General features: G+C 57.4%; 1 protein-coding gene across 1 annotated transcript in view; it reads left to right on the forward strand.

Moving 5' to 3' along the window:
* AP3D1 (adaptor related protein complex 3 subunit delta 1) overlaps nucleotides 1-20,137 on the forward strand; it is a 33,424-nt gene extending 13,287 nt beyond the window's left edge. Inside the window, exons 4-32 of the mRNA XM_043912111.1 lie at nucleotides 2-82; nucleotides 1,259-1,366; nucleotides 2,931-3,060; nucleotides 3,488-3,627; nucleotides 3,748-3,821; nucleotides 4,883-4,932; nucleotides 5,798-5,847; nucleotides 5,935-5,983; nucleotides 6,661-6,806; nucleotides 6,879-7,027; nucleotides 7,115-7,345; nucleotides 7,486-7,717; nucleotides 8,486-8,631; nucleotides 9,011-9,152; nucleotides 9,570-9,641; nucleotides 10,193-10,268; nucleotides 10,487-10,686; nucleotides 10,933-11,006; nucleotides 11,193-11,367; nucleotides 11,712-11,768; nucleotides 12,298-12,405; nucleotides 12,574-12,723; nucleotides 12,915-12,962; nucleotides 13,109-13,298; nucleotides 13,431-13,519; nucleotides 13,628-13,713; nucleotides 14,261-14,382; nucleotides 14,485-14,564; nucleotides 19,031-20,137. Of these exons, the coding sequence (XP_043768046.1) occupies nucleotides 2-82; nucleotides 1,259-1,366; nucleotides 2,931-3,060; nucleotides 3,488-3,627; nucleotides 3,748-3,821; nucleotides 4,883-4,932; nucleotides 5,798-5,847; nucleotides 5,935-5,983; nucleotides 6,661-6,806; nucleotides 6,879-7,027; nucleotides 7,115-7,345; nucleotides 7,486-7,717; nucleotides 8,486-8,631; nucleotides 9,011-9,152; nucleotides 9,570-9,641; nucleotides 10,193-10,268; nucleotides 10,487-10,686; nucleotides 10,933-11,006; nucleotides 11,193-11,367; nucleotides 11,712-11,768; nucleotides 12,298-12,405; nucleotides 12,574-12,723; nucleotides 12,915-12,962; nucleotides 13,109-13,298; nucleotides 13,431-13,519; nucleotides 13,628-13,713; nucleotides 14,261-14,382; nucleotides 14,485-14,564; nucleotides 19,031-19,126 (3,351 nt within the window). The 3' untranslated portion in view covers nucleotides 19,127-20,137. The remainder of the gene's footprint in view (nucleotide 1; nucleotides 83-1,258; nucleotides 1,367-2,930; nucleotides 3,061-3,487; nucleotides 3,628-3,747; nucleotides 3,822-4,882; nucleotides 4,933-5,797; nucleotides 5,848-5,934; nucleotides 5,984-6,660; nucleotides 6,807-6,878; nucleotides 7,028-7,114; nucleotides 7,346-7,485; nucleotides 7,718-8,485; nucleotides 8,632-9,010; nucleotides 9,153-9,569; nucleotides 9,642-10,192; nucleotides 10,269-10,486; nucleotides 10,687-10,932; nucleotides 11,007-11,192; nucleotides 11,368-11,711; nucleotides 11,769-12,297; nucleotides 12,406-12,573; nucleotides 12,724-12,914; nucleotides 12,963-13,108; nucleotides 13,299-13,430; nucleotides 13,520-13,627; nucleotides 13,714-14,260; nucleotides 14,383-14,484; nucleotides 14,565-19,030) is intronic.
* Nucleotides 20,138-21,497: the final 1,360 nt, after the last annotated feature.

Here is a 21,497-nt window from a genome sequence, read left to right on the forward strand (position 1 = left end):
GCGAATTGGCTACCTCGCGGCTTCCCAATGCTTTCACGAAGGAACCGATGTCATCATGCTGACCACCAATCAGATCCGCAAGGTAGGGGCCTCTCACCCCGCCACGGGAGCACGGGGAGAGTGGGGCTTAGTGGGCAGTGGATGGTCTCTGCCCTCCTCGGAAACACCAGTGGTGGGCAGTATGTGTGGCCCTCCTCTTGAGTTCTCTTGGCATTGGGGGACTGCCCGCAGTCACTCCTTTCAACCCCTGCCCCCTCTAGTGGGGGCACCTGCTGGGGGGGTGGCACTTTCTGCCCACTGGGTGCAGGGCATTGGCTGGTGTGTCTCTCCGGCCCTGAGTGGTTTTCAGCTCTGTGGTGAGAGCAGTGAGTGCTCCACTCTGCCCTGGCCCGAGGACTTAATCAGCTCTTGCTAAGAGTGGTCAGGGGGCCATCAGAGGCACCCTTCCTGGGCAGAACTGCCATGAGCCTATGGCCCTGGGCCCTCAGATGGCTGGGGGAGGCCTGGGGCCCAGGAGGTGGTGTGGTCACCCTGCAGGGGACAGGTGAGTGGGCTCCCGGGCAGGCACTGTGGGGCAGGCAGGCTATGGGAGCTGCCCTGAGGCCTCCACACACCATGAGGTGGCTGCTGCCCATGTCAGGCTCTGCGAGTCACTCTGAGTGGAGGGATGTGCTGTGAGGCCCAGTCTCCACATCCGGGGTTGCAGTGAACTTTTAAGAGCCTGTATTTTCGTACCATCACCACAGTCTAGAAGGTTAACTCTTCAGACACTTCTGGGTGCACCTTTTACCACATGTGAAGTGTGGGGAGGGTCCCCTCTCTGTGCCACGACAGGGCTTCCATGCAGGTTGGCAGGATCTCAGGCTGGGGCATCAGGCAGGGCAGATACGCTTCTTTTGCTGGTTCTCCTGCTCCCTGAGACGTGGGGTTTCAGTGGAGGCTTCTCAACACTTGTGGAGGGGCCTAGAGGAGTCATCTGCGAGTATCTCCCTGTGGGGGGTCCCTGCTGTGTGCCTTTGGGCGGTCAGGGCCCTGGGTTCTGCAGCTTTGCCATGTTACACACCTGGAGCGAGGGGCAGCCCTCACCTCTGTCCCCCCAGAGCCATCCCAGCTCTTCTTGGCGACAGAGCGGAACTGGCTGCTCCTCATGAATCCTTGTCCCACATGTCTCCAGACCCAGGGCAGGGCTGGCGGGCACAGCTGGGGCCCAGCAAGGCATGGTCGGCGCCCGCCTCTGACCCTTGCATTCCCTTTCCAGGACCTGAGCAGCCCCAGCCAGTACGACACTGGCGTTGCGCTGACTGGCCTATCCTGTTTTGTTACCCCAGATCTTGCCAGAGACCTGGCCAACGACATCATGACCCTGGTGAGTCTGGGAGTGGGCCCTCCCCTGGCCTTTGCTCCCTCATGTGCCAGGATAACCTGGTTGTAAAGTTATGCTGAGGGCACTTGGGTGGGTGGAAACAGCCTGGGTTCCTGGGGTGAGCTGGGACACCTAGTCATCATCTCCCCTTCCATCACCTGGTGAGCCTGACTTTCACCTCACCTCCTCTGGAATGGTCCTGTCGGGAAGGGCAAGGTCTGGGTGGGGGTGATGGTGGGTGCTTGACCCATCAGCTATATTCTTACTGAGGCATGAGTGGCGGTGGCAGTGGTCTCAGCAGGCAGCACGGTCAGGTGGTCTCTGTCCAAGACACTTTTTATTTTCATCTGGGTGCAGTCTGTTGTCTAGTGGCTCAGTCCATCTGAAAAGCAGAATTCTCAGCCAGCTTTGATCTCTGGGGTGGGCAGGAACCTTGTTGTGAAATGTGGATGTATTCTTAGAAATCGCAGCTCTCGATTCTAGTAAAAATTAATTTAAGAAAGAAAGAAAAATGAAGCTGGAATTGACTTAAGAAAAACCACAAAAGAACAAAGACCTCATGGCCCTGAGAAGGTCACCAACACCTCATTCTCCATGATTGGGAGACTCCCCATCTGACCACGTCACAGCCTGTGGGAGGACAGTGCATCCCTCCCGTGAGGGCTCTGCAGACGTAGTCTGTTTGCTGTGTGGGTGCTGCAGTCTTGAAGGCTATGAGTATAGTCAGCTTCTAGGTCTGGGGCCTGTTGTAAATGATGTGTCCATGCATGCTTCCGCCCCTCTGTCCACACTGTGTCCCTGGGCTTCCCAGCGGCCAGGGCTGACTCTGTACAGAGACTCTGGCCGACAAAGCCAACAGTACTGGTCCTCTGGTCCACGTAAGGAGGTGTGAGGACCCGTCCAGGTGAAGGTGGTCACACGCCCACAGGAGGGGGATAGGGATTTGTCTTGGTGCTGGGTCTGGAGGGCAGGGCAGCTTTCTCAGGCAAGGTTCCCAGGGCCCCAACAGGTGAGGAGTGTGCCCACCTACAGACAAGAGGTCCTTGTAGCCAGAGCACAGTCCTGAAGGCAGGGCAGGAGCTTTGGGGTCCCATGTTGGGGTGCAGAGCAGCGTCCTGCCCTGGGGATAGGCCTTGGCAACCAGAGGAGCTCATTGCCAGGTCTGAGAGTGGAAGCGGACCTTGGCCTCCAGAGGGCAGGCTGGGGCCGTGGGCTCAGGGAAGCAGGATTTGATTCTGTCTAAGACACTGTTGTGTGGTCCTGCGCTTGGTGGGGAGGGGGCAGTGGGGTAAATGTGCAGACAGGGCTCAGAGACCAGGAGCCAGTTAAGTTGGAGAGAGGGTTTTCCTTCAGGTGATAGAGGTGAGATGCGGGCAGGTGTGGGAGATGAGCGTGGGAGGTGTGGAAGGTGTGGGAGGTGAGGGGAGGTGGGGGATGAGCAGGGGGTGGGGGCTGGGAGTGAGACAAGGTAGTGGGAGGTGAGCCAGGAGTAGAAGGTGAGATAAGGAGGTGAGGGGTGCAGGGCACAGGGGGGTCAGCAGGGAGACCTATGCCGTCTGCCCCACAGATGTCACACACCAAGCCGTATATCCGGAAGAAGGCGGTGCTGATCATGTACAAGGTGTTCCTGAAGTACCCTGAGTCCCTGCGCCCCGCCTTCCCCCGCCTGAAGGAGAAGCTGGAGGATCCTGACCCCGGTATGTTGATGTGAGGTAGAAAGGGCCCTGTGTGTATCTGAGGGCCTGGTGGAGGGGGGCTAGGTTTTGGGACCCTGTCCTCGATCCTCCTCCCAGGGTACCTCCTCTACTTGCCCACAAGCTTGGAGTCCAGTCTTCTCCAGACCACCGTTTCTGTTTCTTTGGTGTGGGATTTAGAAACCAAGCCCTGGGCGCTATTGGTGTTCATTCCTCCTGGGCTGGCGTTGCTTCTGGGCCAGCAGACCCCACACTTGCTCCCTGGGGATGTTGTTTTGTGGGGTGGGTGTCCTATACCTGGAGTGACTGACCCTCTGGGGACACCCCTTGAGGTGGTTGGGGGGAGCCGTGCCCATCGGCCACAGTGCTTGGGGGGGGGCCGCCTGCCTCGGAGGACACCCTGTTACTGATGGGGGCCCTCCCTTCTCAGGAGTCCAGTCAGCGGCAGTCAACGTCATCTGTGAGCTGGCCAGACGCAACCCCAAGAACTACCTTTCCCTTGCCCCGCTCTTTTTCAAGCTCATGACCTCTTCCACCAACAACTGGGTCCTCATTAAGATTATCAAACTGGTAGGTGTTCTCCTGGCTTGCCCCACCCTCTGCCAGAGGGTCCCTGGGTGTCCTTGGTGAGGGCCCCAGGCCACCGTCCCATCCCTGCTGTGGGTGACCGCCAGCCTCTTCATCCCCTAGTTTGGTGCTCTGACCCCCTTGGAGCCAAGGTTGGGCAAGAAGCTGATCGAGCCTCTCACCAACCTGATCCACAGGTAGGCCTTGGGCGGGTATGGGAGGGCACCCCCAGGAGGGATGGGGGGAGTGGTGAGCAGGCCTGCAGGTCTGCCGTAGCCTGGAGCTGTGTCCCTGGGCGCTCCCTTCCCCAGTCTGCAAACAGCCACAATTACGTCGGTGGGGAAAGCTGTCCTGCTCAGCTCTGGTATACAAGGGTTCTCACTGGTTGAGTTGAATAGCCTGAGGTGACCGTGTCCCCACCCAGTACTGGAATATTGTAGGAAACTTGGGGTGCCTGTGGTTGAATCGTGGGGATGGAGCTTCCAAGTGCCAGGAGATCGTGCTCCTGGGATCCCCTGGGTGGCGGCCAATGGCTCAGGACACTGTTGGCTTTGCTTTTATTTGTGTGTTTATTTGACTGTGAGGGGTGTTAGTTGTGGCACTCAAAGTCTTTAGTTGCAGAATATGAACTCTTGTTCACATGGAACTGCATGTTCCAGCATGCAGGATCTAGTTCCCCAACCAGGGATCGAACCTGGGCTCCCTATATTGGGAGCATGAAGTCTTAACCACTGGACCACCAGGGAACCCCCGGTTGTTGTTTGAAACAAATCAGCAGTCATTATGAAGTAGCCATGGTTTTCAGAGTATTAATGTGGGGTCCTCTGTCTTGAGACCTGTTTCGTGGCCCAACTCTGGGGGCCCATTCTCTTGACCTTTGGTGGTTTGAACTAGAGAGCATCACTGTGAGAATACCAGAGTGAAATGAACACACCTAGTGCCTGAGTGACCCCTGGACACCCCCGGCGGGTCGTGTGGGTGGCGACTCTGTTCCTCCTGCCAGGTCAGGCCATCTTCCTGTCAGAGTGAAACCAGCTGGTGGGGTTTGGGCTGCTAGAGAGGGGCCTTTGGGGAACTTGGCTTCTTTTCATGGGGTTCACAGAATCAGAAAATGAGTCCTTGGGCTCGGTGTTTTCCTCAAGACAGTTCCCTGGGGGTCTTGTTGGGGGTCCTCAAGACAGTTCCCTGGGGGTCTTGTTGGGGGTGAACGGGAGGCAGGCAGCCTCCATCTTCTCCGCTCCTCTGTTTCCGTCTCCAGCACGTCCGCCATGTCCCTTCTCTATGAGTGTGTCAACACTGTCATCGCAGGTGAGTGCTGGGGTGACCTGCTCTGGATCAGGGTGCTGTCACCAGCTAGGGGGCTGGTCCCAGGGCCTCACCAGCAGGTGCAGACACCCCTGGAGTTGAGGTTCTCACCTGGGAAGCTGCCTGGCCTGGCCCTGTGGACCTGTCAGCGACTGGACACTGCTGTGGCCAGAACCTCTGCCGTCTCAGGCTCCAGTGATAAACGCTGCACCCCCACCAGAGAGACCGTCTTCCTGAGCATTCTGGAGCAGGCCTCAGGGTGCTTCCTGTGTGGTGTTTTGTATAGGAGCTGCAGCCAGGAGGGTCCTTGGAGGGTACCTGCATGCCCTCCTCACACAGTCTCCTAGAGCCCATTAGCTGTGGGTCACTGTCCTTGAAGCCCAGTTTGCTGTAGGCGGGCAGAGGGAGGTGGTGGCCCAAGGGTGCAGTGTCTCATTGGCTGTCTCTGCCCAGAGCTTGGGCTGCTCCTCAGAGATCCATGAGCAGCTGCAAGTTCAGTGAGGCTCAGGAAGCTGGCCCCGGGCCCATGCTCATGACCGCCACATGGGCCATGAGTATCCCCGAGGGTCAGCGATGGTCACAGAGAGGAGGGGCGAGCATGGGACTTGGGAGCTGGGGAGGCTGGCTGGAGAGTGGCCCCTTTGTGTGGGAAGGTCCACAGGGAGGACTGAGGTGGGGTGGGATCGCAGACGGCCCTGGCCCTGGCTGTGGGCAGAGGGAGTGAGGCTGCAGATAGGAGATGGCCTGCTCCATCGCACATCACAGTCCGCAGGTCTCAGGTAGGGTGGCCAGGGGCCTCGGGTCCCCCGGGGCTGTGGTCTGCTCCTTGGGCCAGTCATGGGGGCCCTCACCCAATGGTCTGTTTCAGTGCTCATCTCCTTGTCATCCGGCATGCCCAACCACAGCGCCAGCATCCAGGTATGTCCCAGGATTGGGGCTCCCGTCCTGGCCCCAGGTCACAACTGCATGTGGGCATAGATATGACCAGTATTATTCTTTTTGCAGCTCTGCGTTCAGAAATTGAGAATATTGATAGAAGACTCCGATCAGAACTGTGAGTTGCTCGTCTCTCCAGGCTCTGCAGGGCCTGGGGGTGCCACTACACATCTACACAGTGGGCTGGCATCCCAGCGTGTGGCTCAGCCCTTTGCCCATTGAAAGTGTCTTTGAACTCAGCCCTGTGCCCACATCCATGGGGAGGCAGGACCTGACTGCAGGGAGGGGTGGGGAGGCTGTGGCAGCACAGGTGAGAGGTCAAGGGCACGCCGAGGCCTGGGAGGAGCAGGTCGGGCTTTGGGGGACCTCCCCATGGACCTGCAGTCTCCCTGGAGGTTAACCAGACAGGCACTCCTGCTGGCGCTCCAGATCTGTTGGTTTTGAGCAGAGGTCACTGAATTCTTCCTGGGAAGGGCCAGGGAGTAACTTGGGTCAACTCTGCAGGTCATGTGGTCTCTGCCAGGGTAGCGTAGAAGAGGCCTGGCGGGTGTTGGCAGGCATGTCATGTCCCAGTGATGCTGCCATGGATACAGGCTGCAGCCGGACCTGACCTGTGGCCCAGTTGGCTGCCCCGGTGTAGAGAGTCGTGTGTTTGGGGTGCTCGAGGTTGGCAGTGAGGGGGGCCTGGTGCCTGGGAGGCGTGGCCGAAAGTGCCCAGGTGGTTGGGGTGTAGCTGCAGCCCGGCCTCGCCCCTGAACCTCGTGCAGGTGTGACGGCTGCCCGCTGTCTCCGCAGTGAAGTACCTGGGGCTCCTGGCCATGTCCAAGATCCTGAGGACACACCCCAAGTCTGTGCAGGCACACAAGGACCTCGTGCTGCAGTGCCTGGACGACAAGGATGAGTCCATCCGCCTGCGGGCCCTCGACCTTCTGTACGGAATGGTGCGTGCCTGCCCTGCCGCCCACACTGCCCCCATGCCGGCCTGGCCCTTCCCTCACTATCGCTGCCCCCAGGTGTCTAAGAAGAACCTGATGGAGATCGTCAAGAAGCTGATGACCCATGTCGACAAGGCCGAGGGCACGACCTACCGTGACGAGCTGCTCACCAAGATCATCGACATTTGCAGCCAGTCCAACTACCAGCACATCACCAACTTTGAGTGGTGCGGCCTGTGGGCTGGCGGGACTGGAGGGAGGGAGGCGGGGTGGAGTTGGGGCTCGCGGGGCCCTTCACAGACCCCGTCCCGCAGGTACATCAGCATCCTTGTGGAACTGACACGGCTGGAGGGCACCCGCCACGGCCACCTCATTGCCGCACAGATGCTGGATGTGGCCATCCGTGTGAAGGCCATCCGCAGGTTCGCCGTGGCACAGATGTCCGCGCTGCTTGACAGTGCCCACCTGGTGGCCAGCAGCCCTCAGCGCAGCGGCATCTGCGAGGTGCTCTACGCGGCTGCCTGGATTTGCGGGGAGTTCTCCGAGTGAGTGGAAGATGGCCGTGGTCTCTTCCTCCAGGTCCCCTCCCTGAGCCCCAGCGCCAGGTGGGGGATCACGGTGGGTGGCAGGAGCCTGGGACACGGAGCTGTTGGGATGGCCACTCACCAACCCTCCCACCCCCCAGACACCTGCAGGAGCCCCAGCAGACACTGGAGGCCATGCTGCGGCCCAAGGTCACCACGCTGCCGGGACACATCCAGGCTGTGTACGTGCAGAACGTGGTCAAGCTGTATGCAGCCATCTTGCAGCAAAAGGAGCAGGCAGCAGATGTGTCCGCAGCCCAGGAGGTCACCCAGCTCCTGGTGGAGCGGCTGCCACAGTTCGTGCAGAGTGCGGACCTGGAGGTCCAGGAGCGGGTGAGCACAGCAGCTCGTCCACCTGAGGGCAGTTTAGGAGGGGCCCTTTTGTGGTTCTCCCACTCTTGGCCGGGGGCAGGGTGGGCCAGTTTGGAGCCCCTGTGCTGGGGAGGCCCCCGATGGTCCCACAGGAGGAGCCTGGCGAAGGGCGATGGGGGTGGGAGACGGTGAGAGAATGGGAGAGCGTGGAAGGTACGTGGTGAGCCCGAGGGGGCTTCATCAAAGGTGACCACAGATCCTGGTGGGTGCCGACCGGGAGGGTGGAGGAGAGTTGATTCACGAGAGCTTGGGGTGGCATCTGGGCAGTGGTAGACTGGCAGCCTGTTTCATGAGCCCTGTGGTGATGCAGGCCCCAGTGGTCTCCGCGGTCGTGGTGAGGTGTTGGACATGAGCTTGTCTGTTGCCTGAGGGCTATGAGCCCCGGTTGGCTGTGGTCCTGTCCCCGGAGCCGAGGTCGGGGCTGCTGGTTCTTGGAGCGATTGCCTAATGGGGTAGCGCTCCTTCAGCCCCCTTACCCTTCATCTTGTTCAGAACCTGGTTTCTGTCATAGACTCTTTCTGAAGGAGATGGCAGCTGGTCTGTGTCTTTCTGGCTAGGCCCCACGGCTAAGTGGTTCCTCATAGAGCCTTCCAGACATCCTCAGCCGGGCTCCATTCAGGAGCAGCTAGGTGTCTATGTGTGCTGGGTGGGCGGTGCCCTGTAGGGGCTGAGTGGCCTTCAGGGCCGGTCCTCTGGGGCTCCTTCCTGACTCTTCTGGGGCCCCTGCAGGCATCCTGCATCTTGCAGCTGGTCAAGCATGTGCAGAAGCTTCAGGCCAAGGACGTGCCAGTGGCAGAGGAAGTGAGCTCCCTCTTTGCTGGGGAGCTGAACCCGGTGGCTCCCAAGGCACAGAAGAAGGTTCCAATCCCTGAAGGGTGAGTGTGCGGCCATGAGAGGACCTGGAGCCAGGTGGCATGAGGATCCCCCCAGGCTTCTGTCCAGCCAGGAGTGGTGGAGGGGACAGAAGGATGTTCTTTAAGGTCAGGAGACCCACTTGTCCTCACACAGACTTGGTGCGGGGTGCTTGACTGCTTTTCTGGGGCCCTGCTTTCCCTGACCTGGTGCTGTCCCTGAGAAGGTCAGTAGGCAGTCCTCGCCTGTCAACCTTGGGGGCAGCCAGGCTCCACCGTCCCTGGTCTATCTGCTGTGCCCACAGCCGCTGCCTGGCCTTCATGTCCTGATCTCCAAGGGGACAGCAGTGTCCAGGGCCGGGCCTGCAAGCTAGAGCCACCATGTGACCCCTGTGTCCCACAGCCTGGACCTGGATGCCTGGATTAACGAGCCGCTCTCGGACAGTGAGTCTGAGGATGAGAAGCCCAAGGCCATGTTCCAGGACGAGGAGCAGCGACACACCAAACCACGGGCGCCCGAGGCAGACGAGCAGGAGCTGGCCCGGGTGAGGCAGGGCAGTCGCTCTGGCCTATGGCCCATGCGCCTCCGGGCAGACCTTGGGTGGGCTTGTTCTCTTGGGCCAGAGCTCCCCAGAGAGCACCGTGGGTCCTGACCGCTGCCCTTCTGGGTGTGGGGCTGGGGATACGTGCGGACTTGGGCATGAGATGTGCCTCGTTCCCTGCTCTCCTCCTCCCCTGCAGGGACCATCCCCCTGCCCCAGCCATGGAGCTCCCGGGTGGTCCCACTGGCTGCCCCTCTCCACCCCTGCCCATGCTGGTTTCTCTCTCTGTTGGCCCAAGGCCAACAGTGAAAGTGGCGAGGGGTCATGTCCCCTAGGTCTGGCTCGTGCAGATGGTCTGGGAGGGTACAGGGCGAGCACGCCGCACACCCACTGATGTGCTCACTGAACCCTGTCCCGCAGCGCCGCGAGGCCCGCAGGCAAGAACAGGCCAACAACCCGTTCTACATCAAGAGTTCCCCGTCCCCCCAGAAGGTGAGGCTGGACTCCTTGTCCTGGAGGAACGGGCCACAGGGCCCCATCTGCTCTCCATCCCTGGGCCATGTGAGGCTGTCATCATGTCCAGGGGCAGGAACACAAGGGGCCCCCAGTAGCAACAAGTGGGGCGCAAGTTCTGCATGGTCGAGGTCAGGCTCCTTTGCCTTAGCAGGAAGCAAGTGAGCACAAGGGACATGGGGTCTTTGCAGGCGCCACCGCCACCATCTGTCCCCCTCCCTCCAGCCAGCAGGCCCATCGGCCGCCTTGGGCTCCCCCAGGGCAATGTGGCTCCACATGTGTCAGGCTTGCTGATGCCGCTTACCAGAGGCAGGAAGCCTTGTGTCTTCTCTGCTTCCAAATCTCTGTGCTTCCAAAGTGTGACTTTCAACTTGAAAAAAATTAAAATGAAAAAGCGGACAAGTCTTGCTCCCGTCCTGTACTCCCTGCACTGACAGCCCTGCCCCTCTCCATGGGCCCTGCTCTGCGGCTTCAGCGTCATGCTAGGCCCTCTGCCCTGCGTGGTGACCGGCCTCGTTGTCTCCCTACAGAGGTATCAGGACACGCCGGGTGTGGAGCACATCCCCGTGGTGCAGATCGACCTCTCGGTGCCTTTGAAGGTGCCAGGCAAGTGTCTGTGTGGGGTGAGGGTGTTGCAGACCAGCTTCAGACCTGCCCCCGCTCTGGCTCTGTCCAGCCAGCATCCTCCCCTCCCATCGGGTCCCCAGGTCCAGCCCCACACCGCCCTGGGCCCCCTGTCTACACCCCAGTGGTCAGGGCAGGGCCCCCGGGTGGGGGCAGGATGTGGCTCTCAGGCTGTGGGCTGAGCACCCGCGTCCCAGCAGGGATGCCCCTATCGGACCAGTACGTGAAGCTGGAGGAGGAGAGGCGGCACCGGCAACGGCTGGAGAAGGATAAGCGGAAGAAGAAGAAGCGGGAGCGCGAGCGCCGGGGCACGCGGCGTCACAGCTCGCTGCACACGGAGAGCGATGAGGACATCGCGCCCGCCCAGCGCGTGGACATCATCACCGAGGAGATGCCTGAGGTCAGCTGCCCACCCCACCCCGCCCCTGGGGCCCCAGTCAGCTCTGCCCTGTGAGCTATGAGCACCCACCAGCACTTCTGTTACATTAACTGTCCTGATCCCCTGCCCACACTGAGCGCCAGGCCCCAGATCAGATGCTCTCATGGGTGTGGACTTGCTGGTTTGTCTCTGAGAAGGGAGGTGGGGGCCGGATGGGGTTGGGGCAGGGTGGGTTGATCCAGACACAGCATTCCTGTCATCCCTCAGAATGCCCTGCCCAGTGACGAGGACGACAAAGATCCCAATGATCCTTACAGGGCCCTGGACATTGACCTGGATAAGTAAGTGCTGGGACCGAGGCCAGCCAACCCGTGGGGCTGGACATGGCCTGCGTTCCCCCCATCCTGGTCCCTTTCTCTGTCCTCTCTTGATTGCTCGGCATGGCCTGGGGTGAGGGTCCCGGCAGCAGAGTGGGCTATTTCCCTGTAGGCCTTATCCCAGGCCACTCATCCTGTGACCACCCCCAGACCCCTAGCTGATAGCGAGAAGCTGCCCGTCCAGAAACACAGAAACGCTGAGACCTCCAAGTCCCCTGAGAAAGAGGATGTCCCCCTCGTGGAGAAGAAGAGCAAGAAACCTAAGAAGAAGGAGAAGAAGCACAAGGAGAAGGAGCGGGAGAAGAAGAAGAAGGAGGTGGAGAAGGTGAGAGGCCAGGCTCACTTGTCTTCTCAGATGGGGTGGGGCAGGGATATCCTGGGCTGTCAACCTCCCCTCCCCCATGGTGTGCACGTCCTGCACGTGAAGGGCGGGTTCAGCAGAGCCACTGCACACAGGTCGTGTTACTTTGCTCCAGAACAACACGACTCTGCCTGGATATGTGGTCCCGGTAGGTGCCTGGACCCATGGCAAGAGAGCTGAATGCACCACTGGCTCCCAGCGCACTCCGGTCCTGTGGGACATAGTGTCCTGTGCCTGTCAGGGCAGCCATGCCTTCTCAGGGCCCGTCTAGCTGCTCCAGGTAAAGGCCTGTGTTCCTGTGGTTTCAGGGTGAGGACTTGGACTTCTGGCTGTCTACTACGCCACCTGCTGCCACACCAGCCCCGGTAAGAGCCTGGCTGTGACCTGTGCTGACCGCGAGTGCTCCTCAGCTGGACACCAGTACTTTTCAGCCTTGGAGAGCTATGTCTTAGAGGCATTAGGGGATGCCCCCTCATTGGGGGCAGAGGGATGTGGGGTGGTCCTCGGGCAGACCAGCCAGGTCTGGGCCGGCTCAGTCCCATGTTCAGGGTCTTGTGCAGGCAGTGGTTTCGTGACGGTCCCTTATCTCAGAGCCCGGGCCCCCAAAGCTAGGCAGCAGCCTTGGGTAGCGGCTTTGTGTCTGGGGCTGGGGCCTGGTGGCTCTGGGGTCTTCTGGATCAGTGCCAGCCAGCCTCATGCCAGGCTGCCTGTCCTGTCTACTGGCCACCAGCACTTGATGGGGAGCCACACATCCTCGTCAGGAGGGAGGCTCATCAGTGCAGGGCATTCCAGGGCAAGGCAGGTCAGGGGGCGCAGGACTCCCCATCCTGGGCCCCAGCTGCCTTTGAAGCTCCGCCCCCCCCCCCCCCCCAACCCCGGCGTGGCCCTCTATAGGAAGAGTTGGAGGTGAACACCACAGTCACTGTCCTGAAGGAGGAGCAGGAGGAGCCCCGGGGAGAGGAACAGGACGCCGATGAGGACAGGGAGCAGGACCTGGAGAAGGTGGGGGCATGTGCACTGGGGCTGGACTGGGGTTGGTGCTCCCGCACTACTGGGGCTCCTAACAGCAGTCTCCTGTTGCCAAGCTCCCTGGGTCCTAATTGCACAGCGCTGTTGGGCTATGGCTCGTCAGAGGAGCGCAGGGCTGACTCAAGCCTGTTGCCGCTCCAGAAACCCTCCAAGCACAAGAAGAAGAAACACAAGAAAGACAAGGAGGAGCGGCTCAAGGACAAGAGGAAGTCCAAGAAGAAGGTGCCGCCAACGGATGAGGAGGCTGCTGAGCCTGTGGAGAATGGCACACTCGATGAGGAGCCCCTGCCGGTGAGGGTCCTCCTAACCCAGCCCGTGTTGGGAACCACTGGAGTTAAGACTTGTTTAGTCTGGGACATGGGGTCTCCTTGTCTGCTGTTCTCATGCTCCTGACTTTTCTTGAGGGGATCCCCCCTGCAGCCCTCAGCGTCACTCCTAGGTCCTCACTGCCTGGAGCTGACATGTTTCTCTTTTGTCCACAGCCCATGTCCAGTTACACCCTTTTGGCTGAAAATTCTTACATCAAGATGGTAAGCAAAGCTTGGCTTTCAGGTGGGGCTGAGAGTTCTTGGGGCTCAGGGCTTCTTTCTCTGGACATGAGGGGGTGCCCACACTCTCCAGGCATGGGATCCCCAGTGGCTCCCCTGCACCACTGACTCTGGGTCCTGCTCTGCAGACATACGACGTGCAGGGCAGCCTACAGAAGGACAGCCAGGTCACAGTTTCCGTGGTCCTGGAGAACCAGAGCGACAGCTTCCTCAAGAGCATGGAGCTCAGTGTGCTAGATTCGCTCAATGCCCGGCTGGCCCGGCCCGAGGGCTCCTCAGTCCACGACGGTGTCCCTGTGCCTTTCCAGCTGCCCCCTGGTGAGTGAGCCTGGCTCACCGGCCTGGGACAGCAGTGCTGGGGACAGACCCTGGGCAGCCTTAAGTCCCTGCCGCCTGCCCAGGTGACGGCATCCTGCACCACTCCTCAGGCCCATGTCTTGCCCGCACCAGGTATTTCCAATGAGGCCCAGTTTGTGTTCACCATTCAGAGCATTGTCATGGCCCAGAAGCTCAAGGGGACCCTGTCTTTCATCGCCAAGGTACGGGGGTGGGTGCCCCAAGGGTCAGTCACGCACCCGAGCTCGAAGGCCCTGCCCCGCACCCCCTCGCCCTGCGCCCCCTCACCCTGCACTCCCTCTGCCCCACAGAACGACGAAGGCTCCACCCATGAGAAGCTTGACTTTAAACTGCACTTCACCTGCACCTCGTATCTGGTCACCACGCCGTGCTACAGGTGCGCTGCCCTCCCTCCTGCCCCCAGCTCCCCACTTTCCTACCATGGGGGACTCCAAACAGTCATCTCCATGACGTTCTCTGACCTGAGGAGAGGATGTGCGCGGAGTGTCAGGTGACCGACTCAGGCGCCTCATGCTCAGCACATCACTGGCAGCCCAAACAACAAGCCTGGCATCCCTCCCTGGACTGGACACAGGACTCCAGACCCAGAATATGGGCAGGGCTGGGTCCTCCTGAGGCCCTGCTCCATGGCATGCAGGTGGCTGCCCTCCCCTGTGGGCACACATGCTTGTCCTTCCTGCACGTCTGCATCCTGACCTGTTCACACCAAGACCCCTGTTACATTGCATTGGGGTCTTGTCACCAAACCCAGTCACATGCCCACCGCCTGAGGGTCAGGGCTAAAACTTAGGGGCTTTGGGGACACTGTTCAGGTGTTGACTTCTTACAGGACCGGTGCAGACCCTGAGCCACAGGCCCTCAGAGGAGGCGCCTGCCCCTGGGCGGGGCCCCTTGTTGCCACTCTCTCTCTGTCCTTCCCACAGTGATGCCTTTGCCAAATTACTGGAGTCTGGGGACCTGAGCATGAGCTCGATCAAGGTGGATGGCATTAGTATGTCCTTCCATAACCTCCTGGCAAAGATCTGTTTTCATCACCGTTTTTCTGGTAAGACTGAACATAACTGATAGACTGCTTGGCCTTCTTCTCGCACACGGGGCTCCCCCACTGCCTGGGGCTGGTCTGGCCTCACACCACCCTCTGTTGCAGTTGTGGAGCGAGTGGACTCCTGCGCCTCCATGTACAGCCGCTCCATCCAGGGCCACCACGTCTGCCTCCTGGTGAAGAAGGTGAGCCTTTGGGGTCTGGCGGGCCTGCCCAGCCTCACCACTGTTCTCCAGGGCAACTGCTGTGCTCTGAGCTCAGCCTGAGGTGATTTTGCTGAAGGCTCTGACCCTGTGCTGGTGAGCAGTGTCGGCCTTTCCTTCGCCTGGCCTGCTCCTTCCTCACGCATCTCCTGGAAGAGGTCATGTTTAGTCAGTGTGTTTCTTCTGGCATATTATTGTAGAATTTAAGGAAATCATCTGGGTCTGGGGAGTTCTTTTCTGAAAAGTTTTTATCTACAAGTTCATTTTCTTTTTTTTTTTCATAACTGCTTTATTCTTTTTTAAAAATTTAATTTTGGTTGCTCCAGGTCTTTGTTGCTGCAAACTTTCTCTAGTTGCAGTGAGCAGGGGCTACTCTCTAGTTTTGGTGCACGGGCTTCTCATTTCATGGCTTCTCTTGTTGAGCGTGGACGTTAGGCACACGGGCTTAGTTGCCCCTCAGCATGTGGGATCTTCCCAGACCAGGGATGGAATCTGTGTTCTCTGCATTGGCAGGTGGATTCTTATCCACTGGACCACCAGGGAAATCCTCAGTTTCTTTCTTTGATACTTTCAGGGCTCCTTGCTTTGTCTGTTTCTTACTGTGTGAGTTTCAATAGTTTGTAGTCTTCAAAGAAGTGGTTGGTTTCATCTGGATTATGGCGGTGATGGTGGATTAAGTTATCTGGTTCTTTTCTTTTCCTTTTAGTGTCTGAGGGATCAGTGGTGATAAGCTTTCATTCCTGATATTGGTAATTGTCTCCTCTCCTTTTTGTTGGTTATCTTGGCTAGAAGGCTTATTTATACATTTTGAAGGTCAATTTAGTGACCAATTTTTTTGAAACGTTGGAGAATTCCTTGGAGGTCCAGTGGTTAGAACTCTGCGCTTCCACTGCCAGGGACCTGGGTTTGATTCCTGGTTGGGGAACTGAGATCCCACAAGCAATTGCATTGCAATACATGTGTGACCGCTGTGTTCTGCTCTTTGCAACCCCTGGGACTGCAGCCCACGAGGCTCCTCTGTCCATGGGCTTCTCCAGGCAAGAATGCTGGAGTGAGTTGCTATTTCCTTCTCCAGAGGATCTTCCTGACCCAGGGATTGAACTCAGGTCTCCTGTGTCTCCTGCTTTGGCAGGTGGGTTCTTGACCACTGACTGAGCCACTTGGGAAGTCCCCACAAGCAATGAGGTGTAGCCCAAAAAAAAAAAAAGATTAATAAGTTTTACTGAATATTGCTGCAAATCTATTTCTGCCTGCTCTGGGTTTATTTTGCTCTTTTGTGAATATATAAGCTGAAAACTTAGACCTTTCCAACAGGGCTGTCTCTTCTAATAGTCTTTAATGTTAGGAACTTTGCTCTACATACTTCTTTAGCTGAACCCCACAGGTTTTTACGATTCATTTTCATGTGTGTACAGTTCCAAATACTTTCTAATTTCTATCACTACCTCCTCACTGACCTGTGGACTTATTTCTAAGCATTGGGAGAGTTCCCTGTTGCTTCCTGGCCCCTGTTTTCTGGTGTGACCTCTCAGGCCTCTGAAAGGGGCTGAGACTGGCGCTCTGTCCTGGGTGTGGTCCCTCTGGACAGCTGTTCTGTAGGTGTTCTTGTGAAATGTGTGTTACTCAGATCCTGGTGGTTGACTGTGTTCTTGATTCCTCTGGATCCTTGCAGATTTTCTTTCTGCCAGTCCTCCATGAGTGAGCAAGGAACATGAGGCCAGTGGTGGTCAGCTGGTCTTCTGACTGTGGACCATTAGAATCGTGGGTCTGGGCGAGTGGATCCCCTCACCAGTTGGTGTGTTCGTCTCTGTCCCGTGCTGTGTCTTTGCTCTGAAGTCCACTTTGTCTGGTGTCAGTACAGCCATTCTGTGTGTGTATGTTTTTTAATAACGTTTATTTATTTACTTGGGCTTCCCTGATAGGTCAGTTGGAAAGAATCTGCCTGCAATGTATAGGAGACCCCGGTTGGATTCCTGGGTCGGGAAGATCCCCTGGAGAAGGGGATAGGCTTACCTACTCCAGTATGCTTGGGCTTCCCTTGTGGCTCAGCTGGCAAAGAATCCACCTGCAATGTGGGAGACCTAGGTTCGATCCCTGGGTTGGGAAGATCCCCTGGAAAAGGGAAAGTCTACTCAATCGAATATTCTGGCCTGGAGAATTCCACGGACTCTATAGTCCATGGGGTCACAAAGAGTCAGACACGACTAAGGGACTTTCACTTCACATTTATTTACTTACTTAGAACACTGCTGGGTCTTTGTTGCTTCATGGGCCATTCTCTAGTTGTGGCACATGGGCTTGATTGCCCCACGACATGTGGGATCTTTCCAGACCAGGGATGGAATCCGTGTCCCCTGCATTGGCAGGCAGATTCTTTACCATTTGGTCTGTGCTTACGTGGCAAATCCTTTGTGGTAAACCTGCCTTTATCCTTGTATTGGAAAGGATTTCTTATAGATACCGTGTCCTTATTCATTCGGTCAGTGTCTTTCACTTGTACTGTTCAGAGCATTGTGCTTAAAGTATTACTGATATTTTTGGGTTTGTTTTGCAGTTAGTTTGTTCCCTGTGTTTTTTCTTTCATCCTTCTGCTCTTGCCTTCATGGCGTATGTGAGCGTTACCAGTGTCCCACGTTTATATGTTGACAGTCTCCGTGTGTCTGGAGCTCTGGGGGACTACATCCCCACCCTTGGTGTTCACAGTCTACTTGGAGCTCTGGTGGAACATGAAAACCTCACACTTGCTTAGCCCTTAACCCTCCCCCCACACAGGAGGTGGTCTCAGGTTTTGCCTCTGCAGACACTAAAGGCGCCTTTCTTCAGTGCGTTATAGCTTTACAGATTTCAGAGGCCTCAGGAGACAAGACAGCCTCGTCTGCTCACCCACGTGCCTGCCATTTCTGTCACTTACAATGCTCACATTCCCACCCTTTCTTCTGCCTCATTTCTGTCTAAAGAACTTTAGATCACGTCTGTTGGCTGTGTGAGTTCTCTCAGTCTCCTTCATCCAATCATTCTTTGTTTTACTCTTTGTCAAGGCTGTTTTTGCTGGGTATAGAATTTTTGCTTTGCTCATTTTTTCTCACAGTGCTTCAAAACTAGGCCATTTCCTTTTGGAGTCTGAGTTTCTGACAAGGAATGTTTTCTCTTTACTGAGGAATGCATTGTTCCCCCCCTGGCTGTTTCAGGTTTTCCTTTGTTCCGATTTTAGCAGTTTGTGACATGTCTTGGTATTGACTTCCTTGATCTGGGCTGTCTGCTGACACAACCCTCAATCCACGCAGCATCAGTAAAGCTGTCAGTAACATAGGGAATTGAAACACCGGCAGGGCCTCCCTTCCAGCATCTGCTCCTGCCGATCCCTGGGACTCTGGACCCTGCACACTGTGTCTGGACCCCTCACTCTGCCCTCTTCTCTTGTGTGCTGCTGAGATTAGAAATGAGCAGTTCGAGTGTGCTTTCACTGGACTTAAACTTTAGTGATATTTCCACTCATCCTGCACAACTTTTACCAGAGGGGTTCCCTGGAAAGGGCCCCAGCTCCTGTTAATGGTGTGGACTCTGTTGAATGTGCTGACCTGTGCATTTCTGTCTTTTGCACAACTCAGAAGTTCTCAGCTATTATTTTAAGTACCTTTTCAGCACTGCTTTGTTTATCTTCCTCTGTCTCGGGTCCCTGTGATGTGAGTGAGTGCTACTTCACCCACCTCCACCTCCTTTCCACTGTCTCTTCAGACTGAATCATTTCCATTAATCTCTTGTCAGGGTCATAGACTCTCTGTTGTGTAAGTTCTGTTGTGTGCAGCTGGTGTATTCCGGTCTAGAAGTTTCCTGGGTTGATCTTTATTTCTTCTTTTTCTTTGCTGAGATGTTGTCTTCTCCTGCTTGCTTCAGGAGTGTATGTGATTGCTGATGGGAGGTTCTTGGAGTCACTACTTTAAAGCCTGTCAGGTGATTCTGACATCCATCTCTTCTCCGTGGGTATTTGTGGGTTGTCTTTTCCACATGAGCTAAGATTTCCGTGGTCTTGGAGTGCCGAGTGATTTTGGAAGTTTTGAATTGGAGAGCGTGGGCCTTCTTCACACCTGTGGAGAAGGTTGGCACTCGGGTTCCATCTGCAGGACATCTGGTGCTGCACTCAGCTGTTCCCTGTGCCCCTGAGGGCCTGGGCCAGGCAGGGGCCGTGTGTCCTCTGCGGGGCTGGGATCTCTGCCTTTGCCAGAGATCAGTCCTGAGCCCCTGTGGTTCTGGCCTCTGTCCAGGTCCTGCAGCTCCTCCCACGGGGCGTGGGAGACATGGGGTGTGGTGCGCCTGCTCCGTCCTACCTGGAGCCCCTCTTCTTGGTTATCAAAGCACCCCAAAATAGGAGAGGGTTATCAGAGCATCCTGAAGTAGGAGAGGATGTCCAGAGGGTGGCGTCTCTTGAGTGCCAGCTGTTTCCCTCACAGGGCGAAAAGTCGGTGTCGGTGGATGGGAAGTGCAGCGACCCCACGCTGCTGAGCAACCTGCTGGAGGAAATGAAGGAGACGCTGGCCACGTGCTGAGTACCGCCTGGGAGGGCGGCCATGTGCTGCACACACTGGGTCCAGCCAGGAGTTGACCAAGTCCACCATCGTTCACTGTGTAGACCCTGCGGTTTACGTTGCGTTGATTTACCTTGTCATCTTTTTTACTTTGCTTCTTTCTACTCTCTGGCGAGCAGCCCTTTCCAGTCCCCAAGCCAGCCGGGGCTCCTCTGGCTAGAGCGGACTGTGCCTGTGGCCTCAGGGGCTGCCCGAGGGTGAGCGTGACCGCTGTCGAGGCCAGGACCTGGCGGGGGCTGGATGGGGTCCAGACAGAGTGGCGCGTCCCGCTTCTGTCAAGTCGTCAGAATCCCACAAGTTCCCAGATTCCTGCCCGCAGGCCCTGGGGGTGGAGGCCAGGCCAGCTGCTCGGGGGAGACATTCCTCTTCACCCCACACCGAGGGGCATGTCCTCCCCAGGACACACAATGGGGCAGCGTCCTGCAGGCTGCTGTCTGTCACATCCTGTTTGTTCCACCACTGTGTCCTGTGTATCTACTGAGGGGAGTGCCCAGCAAGGGTCCAGGGCCTTGGCGGCCTCCGTGCCCAGCTGGGTATTGCGGTGAGTGGTGGAGAGCTACAACTCTGGCTCTCCTGTCATCACTGGACGCTCTGCAGGTCTGTGTCTGCACTTGTGGAAGGACCCAGGCCTGGCCCTGTTTCCTTGCTGGGAAGCACGTGGGTCCGGGGGTGGCTGGGCCCCTGAGATGCGCCTCAGGGGCAGGGGGGGACCCCAGCCCACCCCCGTGAGACTGAAGTTTCCTCAAAGATGATGGTCCTCAATGACGTTTTAACTTCTTTTGATGAAAACTGTCACTTTAGCATGTAGAGTAACCTATTACAGAATCCTGTGCAGTGATTCTAGAATCTCTAAATTGTATGATGTGTTATATAAGAATTTATTTGCTATCGACATTCCCGTGTAAAGGAGAGACATATCATGCTGCTGTAATGATTTTGTGTCAAGATGATCCAATAAACTTGCGAAACAGGCGTTTATCCATTGGGTCTCTTGCCTTTGGCAACGTATGCCCCCGAGTAGGGGATTCTCCCCCAGTGTGGGGGGCAGCATACAGCCAGACCTCTGGACAGTCCTGCAGCACTCGGGGTCAGAGCGGGGCCACAGGGCACCCTTGTGCAGGTTGCATTGTGAAGCTAGGGCGCCCCTGCCCTTCTGCCTGCACTTCTTGTCCCCTCCAGAGGGGTGTGGTTCTCCGGGCTCCTGGGTCCCAGCGGTAACAGCAAGGAGACACCTGATACCCATCCCCTCACAGGACTCCACGGGGCCTAGCAACTGCTGTCCCTTTCCAGGGAACCCCTCTAGTAAAGGTTGTGCAGGATGAGTGGAAATATCACTAAAGTTTAAGTCCAATGAAAGCACACTCAAACCCCTCATTTCTAATCTCGGCAGCATGCAATGAGAAGAAGGCAGGGTCAGGGGTCCAGACACTGTGCGGGGCCCAGAGCCCCAGGGATCGGCAGGAGCAGATGCTGGAAGGGAGGCCCTGCCGGTGTTTCAATTCCCTATGTTACTGACAGCTTTACTGATGCTGCGTGGATTGAGGGTTGTGTCAGCAGACAGCCCAGATCACCTCTAACCTGAAACCCAAAACAGGGGCAGTTGCAGAGCCCTGCACGAAGCCCCCTTGGGTAGCCCCCAGGTCACTGGCCCATCCTGCTACAGTGTGTGGGCCCCAGCTCAGGTCCTGGGCATCTGAGAGTCCCCCAGTCTTCCACTCATCAGTCCCCTGACCCTTGCTCCTGGGCAAGTGGAGGCCAGCAGTCCATCAGTGAAACCTCGGCTGGAACGCGCCGAGCAGAGACCCCTTACCTGAGTAGGGAGGTTGGTGGCCACCCAGGCCAGAAGGGCCCAGCCTAGGACCCGAAGAACTGCCAGACTTGAAATGGTATGCTTCCATCCCCTCCCATCTGCTGGACCGAAGCTGAGCCCTGGATCGAGCCAGTTTGGGCCTGTCCTTTCACAGCCCACGTGGGGCATCTGAGAAAGAAGCCAGGCCATGGTGGTGACAGCTGGTGCCATGGTGCAGCTGATGTGACAGGAGCCCCAGGACGCACAGAAGCTGGCCCTGGTTTTTACCATACAGCCTCCCTTTGAGTCATCCAAAGAGCCAATCGCCCTGACGGCTGGTTGTGTGCGGCCCGCCAGGTACTTTTTTTTTCTTTCTGTGCTGGGTCTTTGTTGCCATGCACAGGCTACTCTCTAGTTGCGGTGCACGCACCCTAGGGCATGCAGGCTTCAGTAGTTGCAGCACATGGGCTTAGTTGCTGTGCGGCATGTGGGATCTAGTTCCCTGACCAGGGCTAGAACGTTATCCCCTGAATTGGCAGGCAG

Source organism: Cervus elaphus, chromosome 9, assembly GCF_910594005.1.
Source record: "Cervus elaphus chromosome 9, mCerEla1.1, whole genome shotgun sequence".
NCBI lineage: Eukaryota > Metazoa > Chordata > Mammalia > Artiodactyla > Cervidae > Cervus > Cervus elaphus.